Source organism: Gobio gobio (assembly GCF_949357685.1).
Source record: "Gobio gobio genome assembly, chromosome: 5".
Lineage (NCBI taxonomy): Eukaryota > Metazoa > Chordata > Actinopteri > Cypriniformes > Gobionidae > Gobio > Gobio gobio.
In genome coordinates, this window is record NC_137101.1 from 23,081,187 (window position 1) to 23,103,887 (window position 22,701).

General features: G+C 39.4%; 1 protein-coding gene and 1 long non-coding RNA gene across 4 annotated transcripts in view; one reads left to right on the forward strand and one right to left on the reverse strand.

Moving 5' to 3' along the window:
- lhfpl3 (LHFPL tetraspan subfamily member 3) overlaps nt 1-22,701 on the forward strand; it is a 68,113-nt gene that overhangs the window by 43,172 nt on the left and 2,240 nt on the right. For all 3 annotated transcript variants that reach the window (XM_079817749.1, XM_079817747.1, XM_079817748.1), the window contains 2 exons: nt 17,326-17,556; nt 20,539-20,572. In XM_079817749.1, the coding sequence (XP_079673875.1) occupies nt 17,326-17,556; nt 20,539-20,555 (248 nt within the window). In that variant the 3' untranslated portion in view covers nt 20,556-20,572. The remainder of the gene's footprint in view (nt 1-17,325; nt 17,557-20,538; nt 20,573-22,701) is intronic.
- Nucleotides 14,594-17,916, reverse strand: LOC307126905. The gene is made up of 3 exons (XR_013816569.1): nt 17,782-17,916; nt 16,930-17,546; nt 14,594-15,755 (listed from the first exon to the last, which is right to left on the reverse strand). It is a non-coding gene; the product is annotated as an uncharacterized lncRNA (long non-coding RNA).

Below are 22,701 nucleotides of genomic sequence, written 5' to 3' on the forward strand. Positions count from 1 at the left end.
GTGATTGGACGGCTGGGTGAAAAGTGACAGTGATGAGCGCTGCGTTTTGCTCAAAGTTGAACATCCTTCAACTCTCGGCGACCAGTCAAAAACGCTAAGCGCTCAGTGCTTGAGCGTGAAATACTCGCTCAGCATCTCATTACGCTCATGGGCGTTCTAAAAATGCGGCGCTCCCATTGAAAACAATTGAATACGCCAGCAAGCCGTTTGAAAAAACGCTTTGGTGGACACGCAGCTGTTATCTTTAAGCTAGTGCGCTCTAATGCTGCGTTCACACCAAACGTGGATAGAGCGTCAAAATCGCGTCTACCGTGTCTAGTTTGATGCTTGAACATTTTGAATCCATTTGTGCGTCCACAGCGAATTGGACGCACGTATAAATCAAGCGTTTGAAGCGAAATAGACGCGCATTCAAGGCGCTCCAGGAGAAATATGTCATAAAACACCACTCTGCCTCTTTTCATTTTCCTTAAAAAATATGTTAATCATTAATAGCCTCACAAATGTGGTCCAGGCAACTCCTACATTATCTTCACTGCATGTATATTTAAATAAAAAAATTAAAAGTTATGAAACATCTCTTTGCCCTCAGTCAAAACGATTTGGCAGACAACAAATTATAGATTCATGGCACCAAAGATCGCCTGTTAGATATACACAAGACGAACCACTACAGGACATCAGAGCCAGTGGCAAATGTCAGAAGGACTAGCCGAGGCAAGGATGCTCTCACCGGGGTTAATGAGCGCTGAGTGCCCGGTGATCGCCTGGATCTCACAACTCCAAAAACGCAAGATTTTCTCTTTATAAATTAACCACACATTTGAGCTTTAAACAACTACATTCTCACCTGAAAAAGTCTTAAAACTACATTTTGTGATACAATAGTAGTATTTAAAATTATGCAGGGTTTCTCATCACGTCACTTTACCACATGACAGCAGCAAGCAGGCTCCTGATTGGTTAACGCGGGCGTCAGACGCGAATTCGCTTCAAGCGCGTATCGCACAAGATGCTCAATTTGCTTTCAATTCGCAACATTCGTGCGAATGAGGCGGAATCGCGTCCATTGTGCCACATGAAACGCGTCTATCACGCCGCAGGACCTCCAGACACGCGTCAACGCGCCTTTCCATTGACTTAACATTGAAATCACTCACTCCTGACACTCTATTCGCGTTTGGTGTGAACACAGCATAAAGCATTAACATAATTCACATTTAGAATATATAAGCATTCACAATTTACAGTCTTGTGTTCGCCAAAATGGATCAACGATTTTGATGACATCACGCTGTACTTCAGCTTCTCATCAGATTATCTGTCCAATCAAATGCTCTCTGGAATCTACATTATAAATAGACGATGACGCTGCGGCTGAAATCGGTCAGTTGTTCACAAGTTTTCTATTTTCTACATGGTGAATGGCACATAGTGACCTATATAGGGGATAGAGAATGATTCAGTGTAAATATGTTTTTCCATTTTTCATCTGGTCTAACATTAGTGTCATGCGGACCGCCGCAGCGCGCATACACACAGTGTTCTCCAGGCCAGAGACACACTAGCCGCATGCCAGAAGTGGCCGGATGCCAGAAAACATATCGGACTCATTTGAATTCTGCACAGAATGCTATATCTTAAAGCTATATGGAGGAGATTAGGAGGAGAAACTGTTAGAGATTAGAAGGAAACTGTGGCTTCACTGAGCTCAACGGCTCTGACCGGGCTGTGATATAAACGAAACACTATTGGCTATTTTTAAAAAGGAGAGGAGCTTTTTGATACGTCCCATCCTGTCTTCCTGTTTCAGTGGAAATGATGCTAACACATTGAATAACGCTGCGTGTTTCAAGGCATCTCCGTGGGCCTTTAAAGAGACCTTCCTACTTCCTGCGTGAACATGATGCCATAGTCCTGCTGCAGGAGGCATGAAGACTGCAGATGTGAACAGAGCGATAAACTGCAATGTCTGTTATGGACAGTGTTACAGGGACACAGGAAGGACAGACGATCATCCTCGAAGTGCCAAACCACGTGTAACCATGTGTCCCCACAGATGTGTTCGAGAGCTTGCAAGTGTCTTGGTGCAGTCCATGAAGATGAGATGAACTGTAGGACTTAAAGCAGCAGCTGGTGGACAAACCACATACTGACCCCTGCCTCTGTCCAGGGACTCATTATTCCATTTCTGCTCAAAAAATGTCTGTTTATGTCTCAGCTCAGCTTTATGTTTATACAAATATTAACACAAAAAAATGGCTGGGACAAAAAGCAGTGGGAGGACGTTTCTTTTTTTTATTGAGTGTATACTTTATGTATATCTATGTATATATATATATATATATATATATATAATATGTATACAGCCCGCATTGATCAGCCCTCTCTGCTCCCGTAGTAGAGCATCTAATCTGAGAGACAGAGCCAGCGCACACAAAATCGCAGCACAGTGCAGCGAGGATAAAACGTTCTTAGGCCCTACGCCACATCTGAGGAATATTAAAACAATCCCATCAGCCAACTTCAAACGCTCAGCTCACGCGGAGAAAGAAAAGAGGACATCTGTAGAATATTCAAAGAAACGCTCCCTTCCTCTGAGTGCTGTCACACAGTCTGGGAAACCTGAGAGAAAGAGATTATCTCTGAATTTAGATGAGCTGTGTTAATACAACAGAACGAAGAGAGGGAAGCAAAGCTAGTGTCTGTCAAGCGGTGAAGATGAGGACTGCGTTTGGCAGGACACACCAAGCATCACACGGACACTTCAATGAGCGCTTGGCAGGGCTAAATAAACTCCCATCCTTGGGGCTCTGATTCAAAACTTATTGGTTTCCAACCGGGAAGAGGAAACGGCTATCACATAGTATTGCATTCTGCCAAATACACACACAACGCGCTGGTCGCTATCCAAATAGGCTTGCTATGCCAATCCGGCTTGTGTGGTTGAAATAAGTGCATCAGAACGATAAAAGCGGATTTTTCTCTTAATCTGTTTGCTTTTTCTTACTGTCTATTAAGGGCTTGATGCGTGTCCTGTAGAGCTCATAGTGTTTGCGTCTGTCTCTCCTCTCGTTAAATCTGTATTTTGGCACGCTCATTTAGTTTCCACCCACACTTGGCGGTTGTGCTTGCGTTCGCCAGTAATTAATTGGACCACCTGTTCCCAATCACCTTTACTGTTCCACCGCCCCCAAAGAATTATGGGATATGTAGTCAGCGCTAGGGTAATGAGGTTATATGTGAACACGTTAAACAGGTTAAGACAGCATATTTTCAAGATGTTAAACATAATGCTCTGTATTTATGGACATATGGGTAGATTTGTCCTATTATGTACATAAACTGCAATAATGCATAGAGCAGACAAAGAGAAAGATGCTATTTTTGGAATGGAATATTAGAATGCCTGCTGAATATTGCACAATATACGGTGTTGATATTTTAAAAATAGCACGTGAAGCATTATTCAACGATAAACATTTTAAACAGTAGTATGCTACATGGTCACATGACCTCACTGCATTGCATGTTTATTTAAATGGAAACAAAAACTTAATCTTGTGCAAAAATGTAGTAATCCAATCAAAATTAATAAAATGTTATGATAACACTTAAGTTTAGGGTCCAATTCTCACTGTTAACTAGTTGCTTATTATATTATTAGGATATTGGCAGTTTTTTTGAGCACATATGAATGCCTTATTCTGCATGATCATATTCTACATCCTTAATCCTACCTAATACCTGAATTTAACCTACATTACTAATTATTAATAAGCAGTAATTGAGGCAAAAGTCATAGTTAATAGTTAGTTAATAGTGAGAACTGGACCCTAATCTAAAGTGTGACCAAAGTGATTTGGATAAATACAAATTTTTGGGTTTTAATTCTTAACTAATTTTCGTATACCAAAATGTACGATTTTACATTTCATAATGTTCATCATAATCATAATTCCAAAATTCGATTAATTTGATTTCTAACATGATAAATGGACACTAAACGTGGCATAGTTGAGTCATGTGACAGCAATGTTGCATACTACAAAACATTTATTGTTGCATTACGCATTTTGTTTCACATGCTAAAATATTTTAAAAATATTTTAAAGTATTCAGTGAATAGTGTGCAGTAGTAAATAGTGAGCAATGTAATATTCTAATAAGCATTAAATGTGTAACAGTTTTTTAAATTTGAATAATACTGCCATCAATCTTTTGATATTTTGGCGAATGCAGATGGCATCTAGGTGTTTCATGCCTGCAGAAAATGTGCTTATGTGCACAGTACGCATACTTTAAAATGCAGCAGAAGTAAGAGTAGTATGGTAGTTTGCTTTCCGAAAATAGCCAAAGAGACAGCAGGTAGGATAAAAGAACCTTTCGGTGTCAGGTCTGCTACACTGACAGCGCTGGTTTTCCTGGGAGGGTGGAGTTAAGGAGCGCTGCAGTCAATAACACACCCATCACTTATCAAACACCTCACAAGACTGACATTCCAGAGAGCGTCTCCATGACAACGAAACTCACTCCACAGAACTGGCACGCGTTCAGAGCCGACTCTCAGTTGCGGCGTGAATAATAACTCTGCCGCATCTCTTAGACTTTCCTTAGAGCCCCTTTATTTTTATGCAGTCTTAATTCAGAGCCTGCATTGTAACACATTATCTTGTTTCTTTTCGTCTTTAACATGTTTTATAGCAGAGCATTTAATATGAAGTTAAACATTTATATACTTATATGTGAACTTGGATATGTCTACAATATCATACTTGGGGAGGGGGGGACCAATAGTTTGTGTGTGTGTGTGTGTGTTTTATTTAAAGAAATTAAAGGATTAAAAGGGATTTAATGGAATAAAGAAGAAATAAGAATGGTAAAAGAAGTTCCAGGTGTAATTATAGCCTATTTCGCTGTGAAGTAATTAATTTAAACTCTTTGCAAATTATATTTTATTTAAAAATATACACATTACACACATTCACTCGTCATCACATTCAGTTATAAATGACTTAAAATGAATGAATACATAATTGTTTTAATGTAATTTCGCCATTTTAATTGAAAATATGATAGCATATTTTCAATTCTAAATGGCGAAAATACATCACAAAAAAATGTAATAGTGTGCATCACTGTATGTGGGTTGTTAAACATATCCATCGTAAAACAGTTGTCAAATATTAAATGTTTAGCTACTTATCACGCACACACTCTTTTAATGTAAATCACATTAAAATTCACACTTGTCTTAAGTGAACAGTGAGCTCAGTCTACTTTGATCTGAGGACCAAGGTGAATACTGGATTACATCCACTCACTGAATTTAATATTTAATATGAATTTAATAAGTGAGGTCATGCGGTAATAATGTGGCACACTGTGAAATTGAATGTGTTGTCAGTTTCACACCGTGTATACTCCGCAGTATGCAGCTAGCCCATATTCCATTTTAAACATTTAATGTGTCTACGGTATTTGGTCTTATTTATATTTATCTACTGCAGACCCAAAACTCTTAACGAAACAGAGTTTTGAAATAATCCACAGTGGGAGCCGCTGTCTTGAGGTCGAAAATGCAAGCCTGTGATATGCAACATATGCCACTGTCAAAGCAGAGAGGTACATCATTTGCAGTCCAGGCTTTAATTCACACCGTCACAGACAGATGTTTGTCTGAAGCAGGCTTAACCCAAATTTGTCATTCGTCAGTTATGCGTGAAAGCACAGCTTGCATCTACACAGAATGCATACATGATGAGGTGAACGAATAGGGTAATAAGACATAAGAAGACTGGCAAAGGTATTGACGGACGGACGGACCCATCATAGTTGATTCATTTTTACTATAATACTAGCTTCTTTTTTTTTTACATACATGAATTCATGTCTATGGATTAACTTAAATCCTCTAAACTTTTTTTTTAAATATTCGACACGACCACTATTATTTTCATTCATGTTTTACAGTATAGCATATTTTATATAGTTTTAATACATGTTGCCAACATTTAAGCTAGTTTTACAAACATAAGAAGTTAAAATTAGACATTTAGAACTAATTCACGTGTAATTGATCAGTCTCTGTTGTCCCGTTTGCCGTTTCCACTGTAACGGAGCTTGTATTATGTTCAGCGGGAGAACTTCTAACTTTAGACCGCCGCCCTGCGTTCCTCTAATAGCCAAGATATGCGGTGACTGGCTCCGTAAACTGTCCATAAACAATCAGTGTACAGTTCTGAGAAAATATTTTAACATGCTCCGCCGGTTTCACAGACAAGGCTTAAAGCTACACTGTGTAACTTTTTTAGTTTATTCTTAGCTAAAAACACTTAGTTCGTTCAAAAATATATGTGCTCATTAATGTATATTTACTTCTTTCAAGTAATAAAGTATTCTCGTAAGTTTATAATATGCCATTGAAAATACATATACGGGTGAGGGGTTCGAATGCGGGTCGCCATGTTGCCCCTCCATCTTGAAAGTACATTAGCCAAAGAGGGACATACCCGTAAATTCAAGCTTTGCCTTTCGCGTTTTAACACTCGATGGCACCGTGGTGAATGTGGACGAGGTCGAACTGGAAGCCATATTAATCTTGGACTAAATCGGCCACCGTAGGAGTTAAAACGAAATCGGAATTGAGAGGAACAGAAACTAATATTCACTGGATGGTCATATACCTTTTAACCGCTAGATGGGGGAAAATATCACACAGTGTAGCTTTAAGCTAGTCCTGGACTAAAATGGATTTGAGCGGCTTTAACTGAAAGCAACTTGCACTGGCATATCTTAAAATATGTCGGTGCCATTGTTTTGTCTCAAGATGCACACCAGTAATGTTTTTTTTTTCTAATTTACGTTTATAAAAGCTACTTAAATGCCCTAATTGAACTAAGGCCTAATCCTGTCTTAATCTAAGCCCCGTTTCTGAAACCGGGCCCCTAAGTATTTATATTCTGTATCTTTTTTAATAAAATCATACAATTTTATGCAAGGCATCAGGCGTTTTCATCACGTGAAAAGAATGACACGACACATTTAGGCGACTTAGTATGTTGGTTGCTTAGCATAAAATTAAACGATATACAGCACAACAACGAATTTAATAGATAAAATAAAATGCACAAAAACTTATATTTTACTGAAGACATGCACCAATTTGAAGACATGCACCTGCTCTCTCCCAAAGAAGTCACAAAAAGCCCATGAGAAATAACTCAACCCCTGGGTTGCTATGCCTGACCCAGGATCTGGGTAACACAAAAACCTGCCTAAATACTGAAAAAATAACCCCAAAAAATTACCTAAAAGGCTCAAGCTGTGTATTTAGCCAATGTTGGTGATTTCATATCTCAGAGATGCCTACATAAGCTTCGATACAAGCTCCCGCTGCTAAAATCCAACCATCCCAGGGAGACAGGGGCCTGTAAATTTAATCTTCAATCATTTTTACTACTTACCTTGTCGCCCAAGGGAGCGTCTACAAATCTCCCACAATGTCCGTAACAGAGAGGCATTGATTCTGCAGCACTCCCACTGACGCATTCCCATCAATGTGATGAGACGCGTTCAGTGCCAAGCTGTAAAAATGGATTGAAATGAATCAATTCAGAGTTCTTGGATATGTGTAAATGTTGTACATATGCTAAGGTCGTTTGCGGTATGCAAACTTTTACCATCATTGTTTTTGTGTGAATATAAGGGTGATTTGACTGCTTGTTCCGAACCCAAGGTTGGATTGTGTTTACTCTGTATCTTTTTATTTTGAACCGTGGTTTTATTATCAAAGCGACAGCTGTTTACCCTTGTTGCTATGTAACGACAATGCAGAATACAGCAAATTACACAGTGATGCTCACCTCACTTTTATACTTTGGTTGTGTTTCCAAAGCAACAACACAGCATCTAAAATGCCGCCTGTGTACTGCAAATGTTCTAAAGAACTTGCTGAAGGCAGGCAGGCAGAAAAGAGAAAGTCCTATACATTCGCTCTGCTTGCAGTGTGTCAGTCCTGCTTGTCAACAAATTGAGTGAAAACAAATCATTTGTCATCAATAGTTGTTTACTTCTGTGATTTAGTACAATTGCGTTCATGTCTGCAGTGAACTGTTGCCTACCGAAGTTCACATAACCTAGACCAATGGATTAATTGAATGAAAATGGATTTGGGTATGGTTTGCGCAACAGAGTTCAAAAAACAGCATTCACATCATCCAAATGCTCTACAAAAGACAGCAACTTACAATTAATTCCAGTATAGTTTGATGTTAGCTACGTTCAACAATGCAATGCTCTAATATACTGTGGTTTTCAATCCTGTTCTTGGGAATCCCCACTCTGCACATTTTCAATGTCTCTCTTATCTGATACGTATTCACACATCATTACTCTAATAAGCATAAACACACCAAACACATCAGCATAAAATGTGATTTTTCCCTAGTATTTGGCCAAAACAAAGCTTTCTACCTTTTGGAACAGCGTGACGAGCGCTGCTAGGTGTCCTAAAATGTCGTCTAGGTAGGCAGCCCACTAGGTTTTAGAGAAAAGCTAGTGTCTCACTGCTGAAGCACAGAGTTTTACATTACATGGATGCACTGGGGTGTTTTTCCCTCTCTCTGTATCTCTCTTTTACTTCTATTCTCTCCCACAATTCATCCCTCACTGCAAGGAAAAACAACAAGCCGCCATTCTCAGGATGAAACACAAACCCTGAGGCTCTACTCTATTCCTGCCTTGACAATACATTAAGCAGTAAACAACGGCAGCTTAGCGAGAGAGCGAGGAGAGACATGAAGTCTTTCAACCTTGCATTATCTTCTCCTCTCCCCATCCATCTTGTCTCCTTCTCATATCGTCCTTGGTGCTTCTTTCTTGTCCTCCCATTTGTGGGAGGTAAAGACATTTTGCAAATGCAAGGTTGAGTACTTAAAGAAATAGTTCACTCAACAATGGCAATTTTGTTATCATATACACAGTACACTCCCTCATGTCATTCCAAACAATAGTTTTTTTTAACACATGCAACAATAAAGCAGATATTTTGATAATTGGGCTATCTCCAAAAATGATAGAAAACAATATAAAAGTATCTTAAAAGCAGATCATATGTTTCACGGTATGTTTCATCACCGTCAAGCCCTTGCCAACAACATCTCTGTAATGAGCTGAATGGAAGACTCAAGACAGTTGTAAAAATCGTCAGCTTTATTAAAGCCTGTCCGGTGAACAAACAAATCTTTGCAGAGTTAAAATAAGGCACATCATAAATTACTCCATACAGAAGTGTGCTGGCTATTAAGGGGCCAAGTGTTAGCTTGTTTTATTGAACTGAAAGATAAAATAGGAGTTCCTTAGACTGAACCTCCAGAAAATGCTTGACGAATTGACAAATTAATTTCCTTTTAGAACATTATTCCTGACCGATATTTTCAGTCTGTTCGCATACGGTGCAAACAAACTGGAATGCAAGGAAATCATTGATGCATTTGTCCATAAGATTCAGAAAGAATTAACTGATGAAATGGGATGTAAAACACTTTCCATCTCTTATCAAAAAGGCTGAGGAAAAATTACCTAAATCCTTGAGCAAAGAGTTTACGTTACATGAAACTGCCACGATTTTCAAATGTTGATGAACATGTTGCCAAATGTGCATGGGTAATGGATTCAATCACCGCAAAGGAATAGGAGATGGAGTATTTAGAAGTGGTGGATGAGCTCTTATGCTGCGTTCACATCAAACGCGAATAGAGCGCCAGGAGCGAGTGATTTGAATGTTAAGTCAGTGGAAAGGCGCGTTGATGCGCATCTTTTGGTCCTGTGGCACGGTAGATGCGTGACGCGAATTTGATGCGAATTGAGCGTTTTGCGCGAGTGGGGCTTTTTGTGCATTCACGAGTTTGCAGCGAATTCGCGTCTGACGCCCGAGTTGAAAAATTTGAACTTTGGCGTCAATTCGCACCGCGTTAACCAATCAGGAGCCTGCTCGCTGCTGTCACGTGTTAACGTGACATGATGAGAAACCCTGCATAATTTAAAAATACTATCACAAAATGTAGTTTTAAGACTTTTTCAGGTGAGAATGTAGTTGTTTAAAGCTCAAATCTGTGGTTAATTTATAAAGAGAGCGCCTATTTAAAAAAAATTATCTTGAGTTTTTAGAGTTGTGAGATCCAGGCGATCACCGGGCGCTCAGCGCTCGTTAACCTGGCGAGAGCAGCCTTTCCTCGGCCAGTCCTTCTGACGTTTACCGCTGGCTCGGATGTCTTTGTAGTGGGTAAACATGAGATAGAATTCGTCTTGTGTAGATCTAACAGGCGATCTTTGGTGTTATGAATCTATAATTTGTTGTCTGCCAAATCGTTTTGACTGAGGGCAAAGAAGTTTCATAACTTTATTTTTTAGGATATTTAAATATAGACCTACATGCAGTAAAGATAATGCAGGTAGTGCGTTGCCTGGACCACATTTGTGTGGCTATTAATGTTTAATATATATTTTTAATGAAAATGAAAAGAGGCAGAGTGGTGTTTTATGACATTTCTCCTGGAGCGCATTGAACGCGCATCTGTTTCGCTTCAAACGCTCGATTTATACACACGTCCAATTCGCTGTGGACGTGCGAATGGATTCAAAATGTTCAAGCGTCCAACAGGATGCGGTAGACACGATTTTGATGTTTCATTCGCATCCGGTGTGAACGCACCATTAGATGTTAAGACAAAGGGCCCATTCATACACCTGGCGCAATGTGACACCAGATACGACATGTTTTTTTGCTAGTTTCAGCCTGAAGCAGTTATCATTTTCATGTCTAGCGCCACATTGTTTAAATGGCCCATCTTTTCGCCCGTTGGCGTTCTGGTCTGAAAACAAGATGTGTTCGGGCACATTCTTGACGCTTTGCTATTTTGAGGCAACTGAAAAGTACTACGCCGTATTTTTTTGTGTTATTTAAAGGGCGCATTAGTAATATGCGCCTATAGGCGGGTGCACAACATGCGTACACTCTGCTTATTTCACACACAGGGACACGCAGCAGCACACAAACATTTTTAAATATAAAAAATAAAAGATTCCTCTCTGGAGAAGCGCTCAGTCTTTTTTCGCTCTCGCAAATTCCGCCATGTAAATAGTGAATCCGCCAGGGTGCAAGCACAACTAGCTTTTAAAGGGAATGGGAGATGAGACTCTGGTTTAATGCACGTTATGCCCAAAACACACCCATTTTTTCCATCGTTAAACTAGCAAAAGGACACGCCCTAAGTGCACCTGTGCCATACGCTTCAGACCATGCGCTCAGATCGTTAAAATAGGGCCCAAATTAGGGAAAAAAAAGTTTGAGAACCACTGATATAGACTACTTTTATGGTATGGCTGTTGTTCTTTTGCCCATTGCATGGAAAAGAGCAGCATCAACATTCTTCAAAACATCTCCTTTTGTGATTCCCGACCCCCCCACCCCCAAAAACGAAAGTCAAAAGGAGTTTGGAAAGACATGAAGGTGCATAACGATGATAAAATGTAAATGTCTGGGTGAACCACTTCTGAAAGGGACAAGCCTGTATATTTTAACACCCTGTGTTCTGGACACCTCTTGCAAGGGCCTTCATCAATAAATCGTTGGCTGAGATTAAAAGATGGCTTGAAAAATAGATATGCGGAGAAGAGGAAAGACTAAAGGCAAGGAAAAGGGTATCACAAATGCATCTTTCCTTACGGAAGCATGTTCTCTCACACGCAGAATCCTCCTCTTTAACTGTGTTTATTTATAGCCTCTATCTACAAACACATCTCGGATGTGACACTCTCAGCATCTGCATTCAGAGCACTCTCACTGACCCAGATGCAGCATGAGAGCTCGCTGCCAGCAAAATCAAAGCCCTCACAATGCAACCGCAGTGTAATCTATTAGAAAAGAGCTAGCGATAGTACCTAAACACAAGGTTGCCTTTCCCATAATCTATTCTGCGGCATCTATTACATAAAAATACGAGAAAATGGGATGAAAAAGACAACTCGTCTTTCACAAGATGGTTGAGATAAGGACAGCTCATTATCAGAGCTCAGCTGTGTGCGTCTCTTCGATAACATTGAAAGGTTTCGCTGAAGAGCTCCTCTTCATTAGTATATGTGTGTGTGGTGCAGTGCTGCAGGCTCTGGAGAGGATGTGTAATGAGAGAAAATGCTGATGTTTTCAATTATTTATAAGCATTTCCCTCATAATGTGCGCCTGTGTCCATGAATATGGTCAGTTTCAAAGCAATACACTCCCTCCAGTGATGTCCCACATGACACGACAAGTTTTACGCAATTGCAAAAACAACTATAAAGTTTCCTAAACACTTCATCAGTGGTCAAAAAACTGTGGTTCTCGCCCAAACTTGCACCATTGAAGTCAGAAGTTGTTGGAAGGAATGGAAATAAACCATTCAAGTTTCTTTTTCTATTTCTCCAGCATAGCTCACACTAAAATCGCATTGGTCTAAAATCCTGCTCCATATAAATGAAGAATGTTCTGATTGGTTGTGATAGTGTTGCGTCGTGCAGCAGTTTCAATTTCAGTGTGCAAATTGCTTGAAAACTTGCCATGCCGCACCTGGATAGGACACGGTGTAACAACCATAAGAACTTAGACAATCACAAATGCAGTAAGGCCGGCTGACACTGCCATAAACAGCCCCAAGGAGAAACCTGTGAACCCTGTAGGTTGACTGCAGTGAAAATAAGCTGTGGACACAGGGATGTAAATGATTGGCTCTAAGCTTTAATGTGATTACTATTAGTCTGCTGATGGGTATTAGTATAATGATGATGAATGCCTTTTGAAGTTTCGCTTTTTAGACACAAGCCAAGAGATTAAAGCTAGAGATAGAGGGACGGAGATATAGGATTCGGGAAAAGGCTTTTAGTGACTGTTCATGTCTCTAGCTATTTTGTAAAATAGCAAACTGTGAGACACAAAAAAATAGGATATGTGTTAATCATGCCTGATTTGTTTTTGGCAGCTTTTCTAACTCTGGTAATACCACTTCCTACTCGCACCCGTTTCATTTTCATTTTCTTTTTTTACCAACTGTGCTAAAACATTTGGTTTGATTGCTTCTACTGTCCTCCTCATTTGTAAGTCGCTTTGGATAAAAGCATCCGCTAAGTGATAAATTGTAAATGTAAAACTGTCTTCCATTCACCCAGTTACGCTGCTTTCAAGTCCTACTGGGAAGATCCTACTTATGGGTTCAGATGTTGTAATTACAGTGCACCCTGAAAGTATTCACAGCGCTTCACTTTTTCCACATTTTATGTTACAGCCTTATTCCAAACTTCTTTTTTTTTTCTTTCTCAATTCTACAAACAATACCCCATAATGACAACGTGGAAGAAGTTTGTTTGAAATCTTTGCAAATGTATTAAAAATAAAAAACGAAAAAAATCACAATCTTTGCCATGACACACAAAATTGAGCTCAGTTGCATCCCGTTTTCACTGATCATCCTTGAGATGTTTCTACAACTTGATTGGAGTCCACCTGTGGTAAATTCAGTTGATTGGACATGATTTGGAAAGGCACTCACCTGTCTATATAAGGTCCCACAGTTAACAGTGCATGTCAGAGCACAAACCAAGCCATGAAGTCCAAGGAATTGTCTGTAGACCTCCCGAGACAGGATTGTATCGAGGCACAGATCTGGGGAAGGGTACAGAAATATTTCTGCAACATTGAAGGTCCCAGTGAGCACAGTGGCCCCCATCATCCGTAAATGGAAGAAGTTTGGAACCACCAGGACTCTTCCTAAAGCTGGCCGCCCGGCCAGACTGAGCAATGGTATGGTAGAGTGGCCAGATGGCACATGACAGCCCACCTGGAGTTTGCCAAAAGGCACCTGAAGGACTCTCAGACCATGAGAAACAAAAATTCTCTGGCCTGATGAAACAAAGATTGAACTCTTTGGCCTGAATGGCAAGCGTCATGCCTGGAGGAAACCAGGCACCGCCCATGACCTGGCCAATACCATCCCTACAGTGAAGCATGGTGGTGGCAGCATCATGCTGTGGGGATGTTTTTCAGCAGCAGGAACTGGGAGACTAGTCAGGATCGAGGGAAAGATGAACAGAGACATCCTTGATGAAAACCTGCTCTGAACCTCAGACTGGGGTGAAGGTTCATCATCCAACAGGACAACGACCCTAAGCACACAGCCAAGATAACAAAGGAGTGGCTACGGGACAACTCTGTGAATGTCCTTGAGTAGCCTCGAGATCCTTGAGAGATCTGAAAATGGCTGTGTACCGACGCTCCCCATCCAACCAGATGGAGCTTGAGAGGTCCTGCAAAGAATAATGGGAGAAACTGTCTAAAAATAGGTGTGCCAAGCTTGTAGCATCATACTCAAAAAGACTTGAGGCTGTAATTGGTGCCAAAGGTGCATCAACAAAGTATTGAACAAAGGCTGTGAATACTTATCTACATGTGATTTTTTTTCTTCTTCTCTTTTTAATAACTTTGCAAAGACTTCAAACAAACTTCTTTCATGTTGTCATTATGGGGTATTGTTTGTAGAATTTAGGATTTTTTTTCTCTTTTCACTTTCTTGCAATGGAAGCTTTTTGTCACTAAGGCCACAAAATGAAGAGCAAAAGATGTAACTGATGCTGTCTATTTACCACTTTCTCATTGTCAAAGAAAATGAGATCGAGGAAGCCTGTCGCCTCATAAACTAGCTAAATGAGTCAAACTCCCAGGCAGGTGTGTTGGAGCTAAACTCTGCAGGACGGTATTGGAGACCCCAGGACAATCTTGGGTGTGTCTCTGCATACGGCCCCATTGCAGGGCTAACACGCTCTCACACATTCACTCATACTTACAGGCAATTTATCATCTCCAATTTACCTATCCTGCATGCTTTTGGATTGTGGGGGAAACCAGAGCACCCAAAGAAAAATCCATGCCAACACGCAAATTCCAAGACTCAAACAGGGCGGTGGTCTTGATGTGAGGTGACAGTGTTGCCTACAGTGTACTCAACTGCACTCAATCATTCTTTAACACATCCCCAACTTCAAGTCAGGTCTCTAATTTTTTTGTCTACAGCATTGTGGTGGCCTTTTGTCGTGTAACTGAAGTGAAGCCTTAATGACATTATAAATGATTCCTCTTGTGTAACGGATTGTACCTGCAGAACACTACCAATGCATCAAATCTGGTACATGCAGTATTCACCTTTCTCAGCACAATGTCTTCCATGATTTACCATGACTAGGCCCTGTCAGATACTCCTGATAGATCATACTCCTGAAAGATACAGTTTTCCATCTCAGTTCATCAGGGATGATGTAGGCGCCCACAGCTGCTGATGATCTGAGATCAGATCTATTGCTTGTCTGGTGAAATATGTAGTAATGGAAGGGTAATGCAACTCATGAGCTGTCACAAACTGTAGCTAGACAAGTGTTACCCAACCCTGTTCCTGGCGGCACATCAACAGTACACATTACAACAGTTCAAACTCTTCCTAATCAAACACACCTGATTCAACCCTTTGATGACAGAATTTTCATGATTTGAAGCAGGACTTGGTGGACAATGGGGGACGAGGACTTATTTTTTGGTGGGCAGTGAAGAAAGTACTTGAGCCAAATCTAGGGACCAGAATATCATGGAGACCATGAAGTCAAGTCTTTTTACTTGGACCAGTAAGCAATCCCCAAACAACCAAAGCATAGCCACCACCCACAACAGTTTTACACTTACAAGTAGGGTTGGGTACCGAAATCCGGTTCCAATATGGCACCGGTACTTATATAACCGGTATGTACCGGACCGAATCAGAACGCAGATTTCGGTTCCTCATTTCGGTGCCAAAATTCAAACGTGCTTTCGGGTGCTTTGGCTGGCACCGAGCCAGAGACACGCTCAGCGCTGGTCACATCACAACTCATGACAACTATTCAGTGTTTTCAACGACATCATGTTTATTCCAGGTTTCAGACATTTAAATGCTCATACTAGCAAAAAACACACACTGATGTCTATGAAAGCGGCAATGACAATCCTTTCAGGCGGTTATAATTTGACTAACGTTAACGTTACATGTTTTATTCACATCAGATACATGCACATTAAATAGTAGCTATATCGTTTACTCTATTCTTCTTCCAGTTCACTGGTCACTTACTTTCATGTATTTCGTGAGACGAGAATGAACTCAAGTGTTGTAAATCCGACAGATCCGATTCTGAGGCGCAAACTAACATGGCGCCGCCCATTGCGCTTTATAGATCAACTAAGACACATTGACTCACACATTTGAACATCAGATAGTTCGTGACACAGTTAAGAAGTTTGTCAATATTTTGAATAAAAAGAAAAAACGAAATAAACCCGATACAGCTGAGCTGTCAGCGCTATTGCGGCTGCTGTGTCATGTGAGAAACATGACGCGTCGTCATGGAAACATTAAGGTGATGCGTTCTAAAATATTTAGCCCGAGAAAATGATCATATTTCAAAATAAAGCTGAAGCTCGAAGCTGGTTAGTAGCATACCGAGAATACAGACTAGGCTAACTGCTGTTAATACTGTAACTGTTATTTAGAGTTATATTAGGCTTGTTGTAGTTGGGTTAGGTGGCTATTAGGTTTTACTGTGAATTTGTAAATAAGTCAATTATAATTTGTAAATAAGTCAATTGTGTTTTGTATTTATTTATATTCATACATTTAAGTATACATTAAACTTTTAATAAATGGTTCAATTTAAATAAATAAATAAAAAGCCATTTAATGTTATCCACCTCGTTTTGTGGCCATTTAAAAAAAAAAAAAAAGTATCGGTTCAGGCACCGTTTAGGCACCGGAACCGTTTTAAAAGTATCGGTTTGGCACCGGAATCGGAAAAAACCCAAACGATACCCAACCCTACTTACAAGAATCACTTGCATTTTCTTCAGAAAACAAACTATCAAGTTACTTTTGCAAATTTGTAAGGTCTGCAAGTGTTGCAAACATTACTCATAGCAGCTGTAAACAGTGAGATTTGTGTGTATGCATGTGAATATAAATTGGGGGCTCGCCCAGTATTACCGCTACCTCTCTCCTCATTCATCTCAGCTGTCAGCCATGTCATAGTCGAACAAACAAAACTTCCATGACTTCTTTCATCTAAGCTCATTTTGTTCCCCAGCTTATATTCTAGAACCGCCATCTTATCGCTTGAGTACAGAAATGAATTCTGCTGTTGATTATATCCATAGAACTTTTCTTTACCTGGACGACTCACAATGCCTGCTCTCTCTCTCTCTCTCTCTCTTTCTCTCAGGTACGTGTCTGGTGTTGGGCTGCATGATATATCCTGATGGCTGGGATGCTGATGAGGTGAAGAGGATGTGTGGAGAAGGGACGGACAAATACACCATCGGAGCATGCTCAGTGCGCTGGGCGTACATTCTGGCCATTATGGGGATCCTTGACGCCCTTATTCTCTCTTTCCTGGCCTTCGTTTTGGGCAACAGGCAGGATGGACTCATGTCCGAGGAGCTGCTGGGAGACAGTAAGATTAACATTATGTTGTCTTTGTGTTGTCTACCCATGGGGTTTATTTGCATTTCAGAGTTATCTCTGTCAATTTGTGTGTAACCTCTTATTGTCCAACATAATTGAAAGAGTGTTGGACAATATGAGGTTATACATAATTAATTTCTCCCATTCAAAACTAATTTGGGGCATTTTTATTTGCATAAAAATTCTGGGGGAAATAAACACTTGACAGTTGTACCTTTGACGAAAACACCATTTAGTTGTGAAATCCAAGTGTTATTGTTTTTGAAGACCATGATCTTCTGCTTGGTTTTGTTAGTCGTTACCGGTGGTATCAGCGTCAGCTGTATTGGACAAATATTTGTATACATCCCTGCAAACAAAATTATGTCATCAATATCTGGTCTGTTTCACAGGAAAACATTTTTTTTGTTGCTAATTTTGTAAACTTTTAAGAGTACACAAGCATATAGATTAGCCTCAAAGCTAAGAGATATGGGGGTCGAAACTTAAGGTGTGTTAACATTGTGTATATTACCAAATATGTTAAAGGAACGCGCCAACTTTTTGGGACTTTAGCTTATTCACCGTATCCCCCAGAGTTAGATAAGTCCATACTCATTCTCATCTCCATGCGTGCCATAACTCTGTCTGATGCACCCACCGCTAGCCTAGCTTAGCACAAAGACTGGAGGTAAACGGCTCCAGCTAGCCTACTGCTCAATGAGTGACAAAATAACGCCAACATTTCCCTATTTACATGTTGTGATGTGTATAGTTACATTGTGACTAAGATTTTCTAGACTGATATGGCCAGGGACTTTGTGCTGTACCATGGGTGCAGCGGCGCAATGATATTACGCAGCGCCTGAAAATAGGCTAACTTCCATCAACATAACCAACGTGACAACCTGCTTGCACAGAGAACGTGCTGGGGACTATTTTCAGGCGCTGTGTAATATCATTGCGCCGCTGCACCCATAGTACGGCAGCAAAGTTCCTTGCCATATCTTTATAGAAAATTGCAACTTTTCATTTTCTGTCTGTCTTAGTGCACGATGTAACTATACACATCACAACATGTAAATAGGAAAATGTTGGCGTTATTTTGTCACTTATTGAGCAGTAGGCTAGCTGGAGCTGTTTACCTCCAGTCTTTGTGCTAAGCTAGGCTAGCGGTGGGTGCGTCAGACAGAGTTATGGCACGCACAGAGATGAGAATGGAATGTATGGACTTATCTAACTCTGGGGGATACGGTGAATAAGTCCCAAAAATTCAACGTGTTCCTTTAACATGAGATGAACCTTCAAAAACAGTTTGAAATATATAAAAAAGGGAAAAATTAACCAGAAGTTTATAAATCAAACTTTTCTGTGGAAAATAATGCAGATGGCTTGGCTAATTTCTGTGTATTTTAGATATACAGACATTATATGATTTACTTATGATCACAAAATGCATAATTTACTTAAATTGAGAATTACAAACTAGATTCTCCATTTCTCCCCATAAATGATAACGTTCAGCTGTTGTGCCAGTCGGTCCAATTCATTCATTGCGAGACAGAGCCAGTTAGCCAGAGGCAGCCAGATCAATCAAAGGCAGACCGAATTGAGAAAATAAGACAGAGCGATGGTCATTAAGGAGAGAATCAGATGATAGGGCTGTGAAAACAAATGAGATATGAGAAGAAACGTGTAAGAAGAGGGAAAAGAGCAAGTGAAGAAAAGATAGAAAGGTAGAATTTAGCGTAGACTGGGGTTAATTGAAGCCTGGGGCTCTGGACCCAGCCATGAATTACTAATGACTGTTTACACAGCTTGCTGTCAGCCCATCCATATTAAATCACAGACACAGCATCAGCTGGAACCCATGCTATGCTGAACAGTACACCTGGAACGAAACGCTGTTTATGGATATGGACTATAAAAATCTTCATATAATGAAGTTCAATGAAAGAAGGGACTCCTTTTCCAGGAAGCCCTGGAAACCTGGTCCATATCTCAATTATTTTATAAATGGGTCAATGACACGACATACATATTTTTGGGAAAAAATGCCTCCAAAATGCCAGGTGGTGCAACTGTCCGAACAAATGAACAGACTAAGAAATCTTGATAATAAAAAATTAACAACGAAATGCTACGGAATTATTTTAGGTTCCATATAAACTATAAAATGTTCTTAATATCAGTACTTTTAAAGCTGTTGAAATAATTAAAAAACTTTTGTCCAGCAATTTGTATATTTCAAATGTCAGGGTGGCACAACTGCACACATGGCTCTTTTATTAAGAATTGAAAAGGTAACAACAGTAAACATGATAATGCATCATATCCAGAGGACCCCAACTGATCCTTGTGGCAGAGTGAAAAGGTTTGTAGATCTCTCTCAAATGCTGGTAAAAATGTCAAGTAAGGGCAGGTTGGTCTCCTTTCCATGTCAGGTGGCACAACTACAGTATATAAATACAACTATTTGGTTATACTGCCTGACAAAGAGAGTAAAAATTATTTTAAACACTTTGAAATGTTATTTAACAACTGAAACGTGTTTAAACACATTGTTCATGACTCAAATATATGCATTACATCAGTTTTGAAAACGTTACTTGTCAATTATATATATATATATATATATATATATATTTATATAAAATGGCAATGAAGGGACACTTATAGATGTGTTAAGGGTGGTACACTGCAATTGGTTATTAAGGGATAATGATGAATTAGCTTTTTGATTCTCCTTAACTCTGCAGAAACTGAATCTGTAATGGCATATTTTGTGATGGCACATGATGGTGTTGGTGCCATCTAGTGGACATTACTGGTTACATTTTCCCCAGCTGGTTATGAAAGAAAATAACAAAGAAAAGGTCTAATGTATTTATCAACTGCGACAGATTTTTTCTGCTGCATTTGGGAATTACTCTATGGATTTAAGCTGTGATTTTTGCTGTAATTTTGATGGACTTCTTTTTTTACTCAACAGAGAGTGGAAATGCATAGACGCCAGATACACTCAGGTGAGTCTTTATTACTTTAAAGGGATACTTCACCCCCAAAAAAATGACAATTTCTTAATTTTCAAAAACTACACATTAAAATTTGTCCCAGTACAACTTCCGGTTTCAACAAAGGAACGAATATTGCGTCTTTTAATATTATTATTTAATATTGCGTCTTGTATTATAAAGCGACGGTAATATTTTTGGTGCGCCAAAAAAACTAAATAACGACTTATATGGTGATAATCGATTTCAAACCAATGCTTCATGAAGCTTGGGAGTGTATCGAATCAGTGAGTCGATTCAGCGGTTCGGAGCATCAAAGTCACGTGATTTCAGCAGTTTGGTGGTTTGACACACAATCATCCGAATCATGATACGACTGTCTGATTCGATACGCTCCGAAGCGTCATGAAGCATTGTTTTGAAATCGGTTATCACTCTCTAAGTCGTTATTTCGGTTTTTTTTGGCGCACCAAAAATATGATCATCGCTTTATAATATTAATATTGAACCATTGTACTCACATGGACTGATTTAAATGTTTTTAGTACATTAATGGATCTTGAGAGTGTAAATTGCTGTGGTCTCTATGGAGGCCTCACTGAGCCTTCGGATTTCAACAAAAATATCTTCATTTGTGTTCCGAAGATGAACGGAGGTCTTATGGGTGTCGAACGGCATGAGGGTGAGGAACAAATTACATTATTTTAATTTTTGGGTGAACTAACCCTTTAAAGGGATAGTTCACCAAAAAATTAAATTTGTCATCTTTTACTCACCCTCAAGTTGTTCCAAACCTGTATGAATTTCTTTCTTCTGCTAAACACTTTTGAAGAATATCTGTAACCAAAGAGTTGATGGGCCCCACTGACTTCTATAGTATTTTTTTCCTACTATGGAGGTCAATGGGATCCATGGGGTCAAGTGTTTGGTTACCCATATTCTTCAAAAATTTGTGTCCAGCAGAAGAAAGAACAGGTTTGGAACAACTTGAGGGTGAGTAAAAGATGACTGAATTAAAACTGTTTGGGCCCCACTTTATATTAGGTGGCCTTAACTACTATGTACTTGCATCGAAAAATAAGTACAATGTACTTAACTGTGTTCATATTGTATTGCAAAACACCTTTGCTGATATTGAGGTGGGATATGGGTAGAGTTAGGGACAGGTGTGTTGGTAAGGGTAAGTTTAAGGTTAGGGTTATGGTGTAAGGGAAGTGTTAACAGTGTAATTACAAATGTAACTACAGAAATTAATTACAGATGTAATTACATGCAGGTATTTTTTGTATAAGTAAGTACAATGTAAAAACATGTATGTACACAATAATTGCAATGTATCAAATGATTAATTAAAATGTTAGTACATAGTAGTTAACCCTTAATCGCCCCTCAAGTAGGGTTTACGTTTGAGTCCCTTGGGGTCAGATAGACCCCAAACTTTTACAGAGCGATTGCATAAGGAAATATAATTTTTTTACATGGAAAACTATATATCATTTTTTTTATTTACTTCTCAACTATTCATTTATGCTGTGTTTTTGTGGGTATTTGGTAGTTTTTTACCTATTTACTGCACAAATACGTAACTATGTCATAAATTGGCTCATTAAAAATAATTTTTTAATGAAAAAATCACTTGAATAATGATCTTAAATAAATATAAATAGTTTTTGGACATTGCTCTATGTGTTAGGGATAGAATACCGCCATCTGTAGGTTTGTGGAAAAACTTTAGGAATTATAGTTAAAGAGAAAGAGAGTGCAATGACCACATTATCCAATAGAGGTCCATAGGGAAGTTATGCAAAAGTTAAGCTGCCTTTCATCTTTCTTTTATTTGCCCTTTTCCCTCTCTTTCTCATGATTGTTCCATGTTGCATTTGTGCTTTAGTATTTGTCCTTCATTTATGTATGGAATTTTTTCAGATTTATGCCGGTTTTGTTGATTTTATTTGCCAGTTTCTATAAAAATGCTCTCTGTTGCAGTCACACACGTGTGTGTTTGTGTGTGTGTGTGCGTGTGTGTATGAGACAGAAAGTTCGTTCCACTTTGTGTTTATGCTCTAGGACCAGATCTTGATATAAATGTAGACATTTTCAGATTTATACTGGATTTAGTTGATTTTTTTTACAAACAAAGT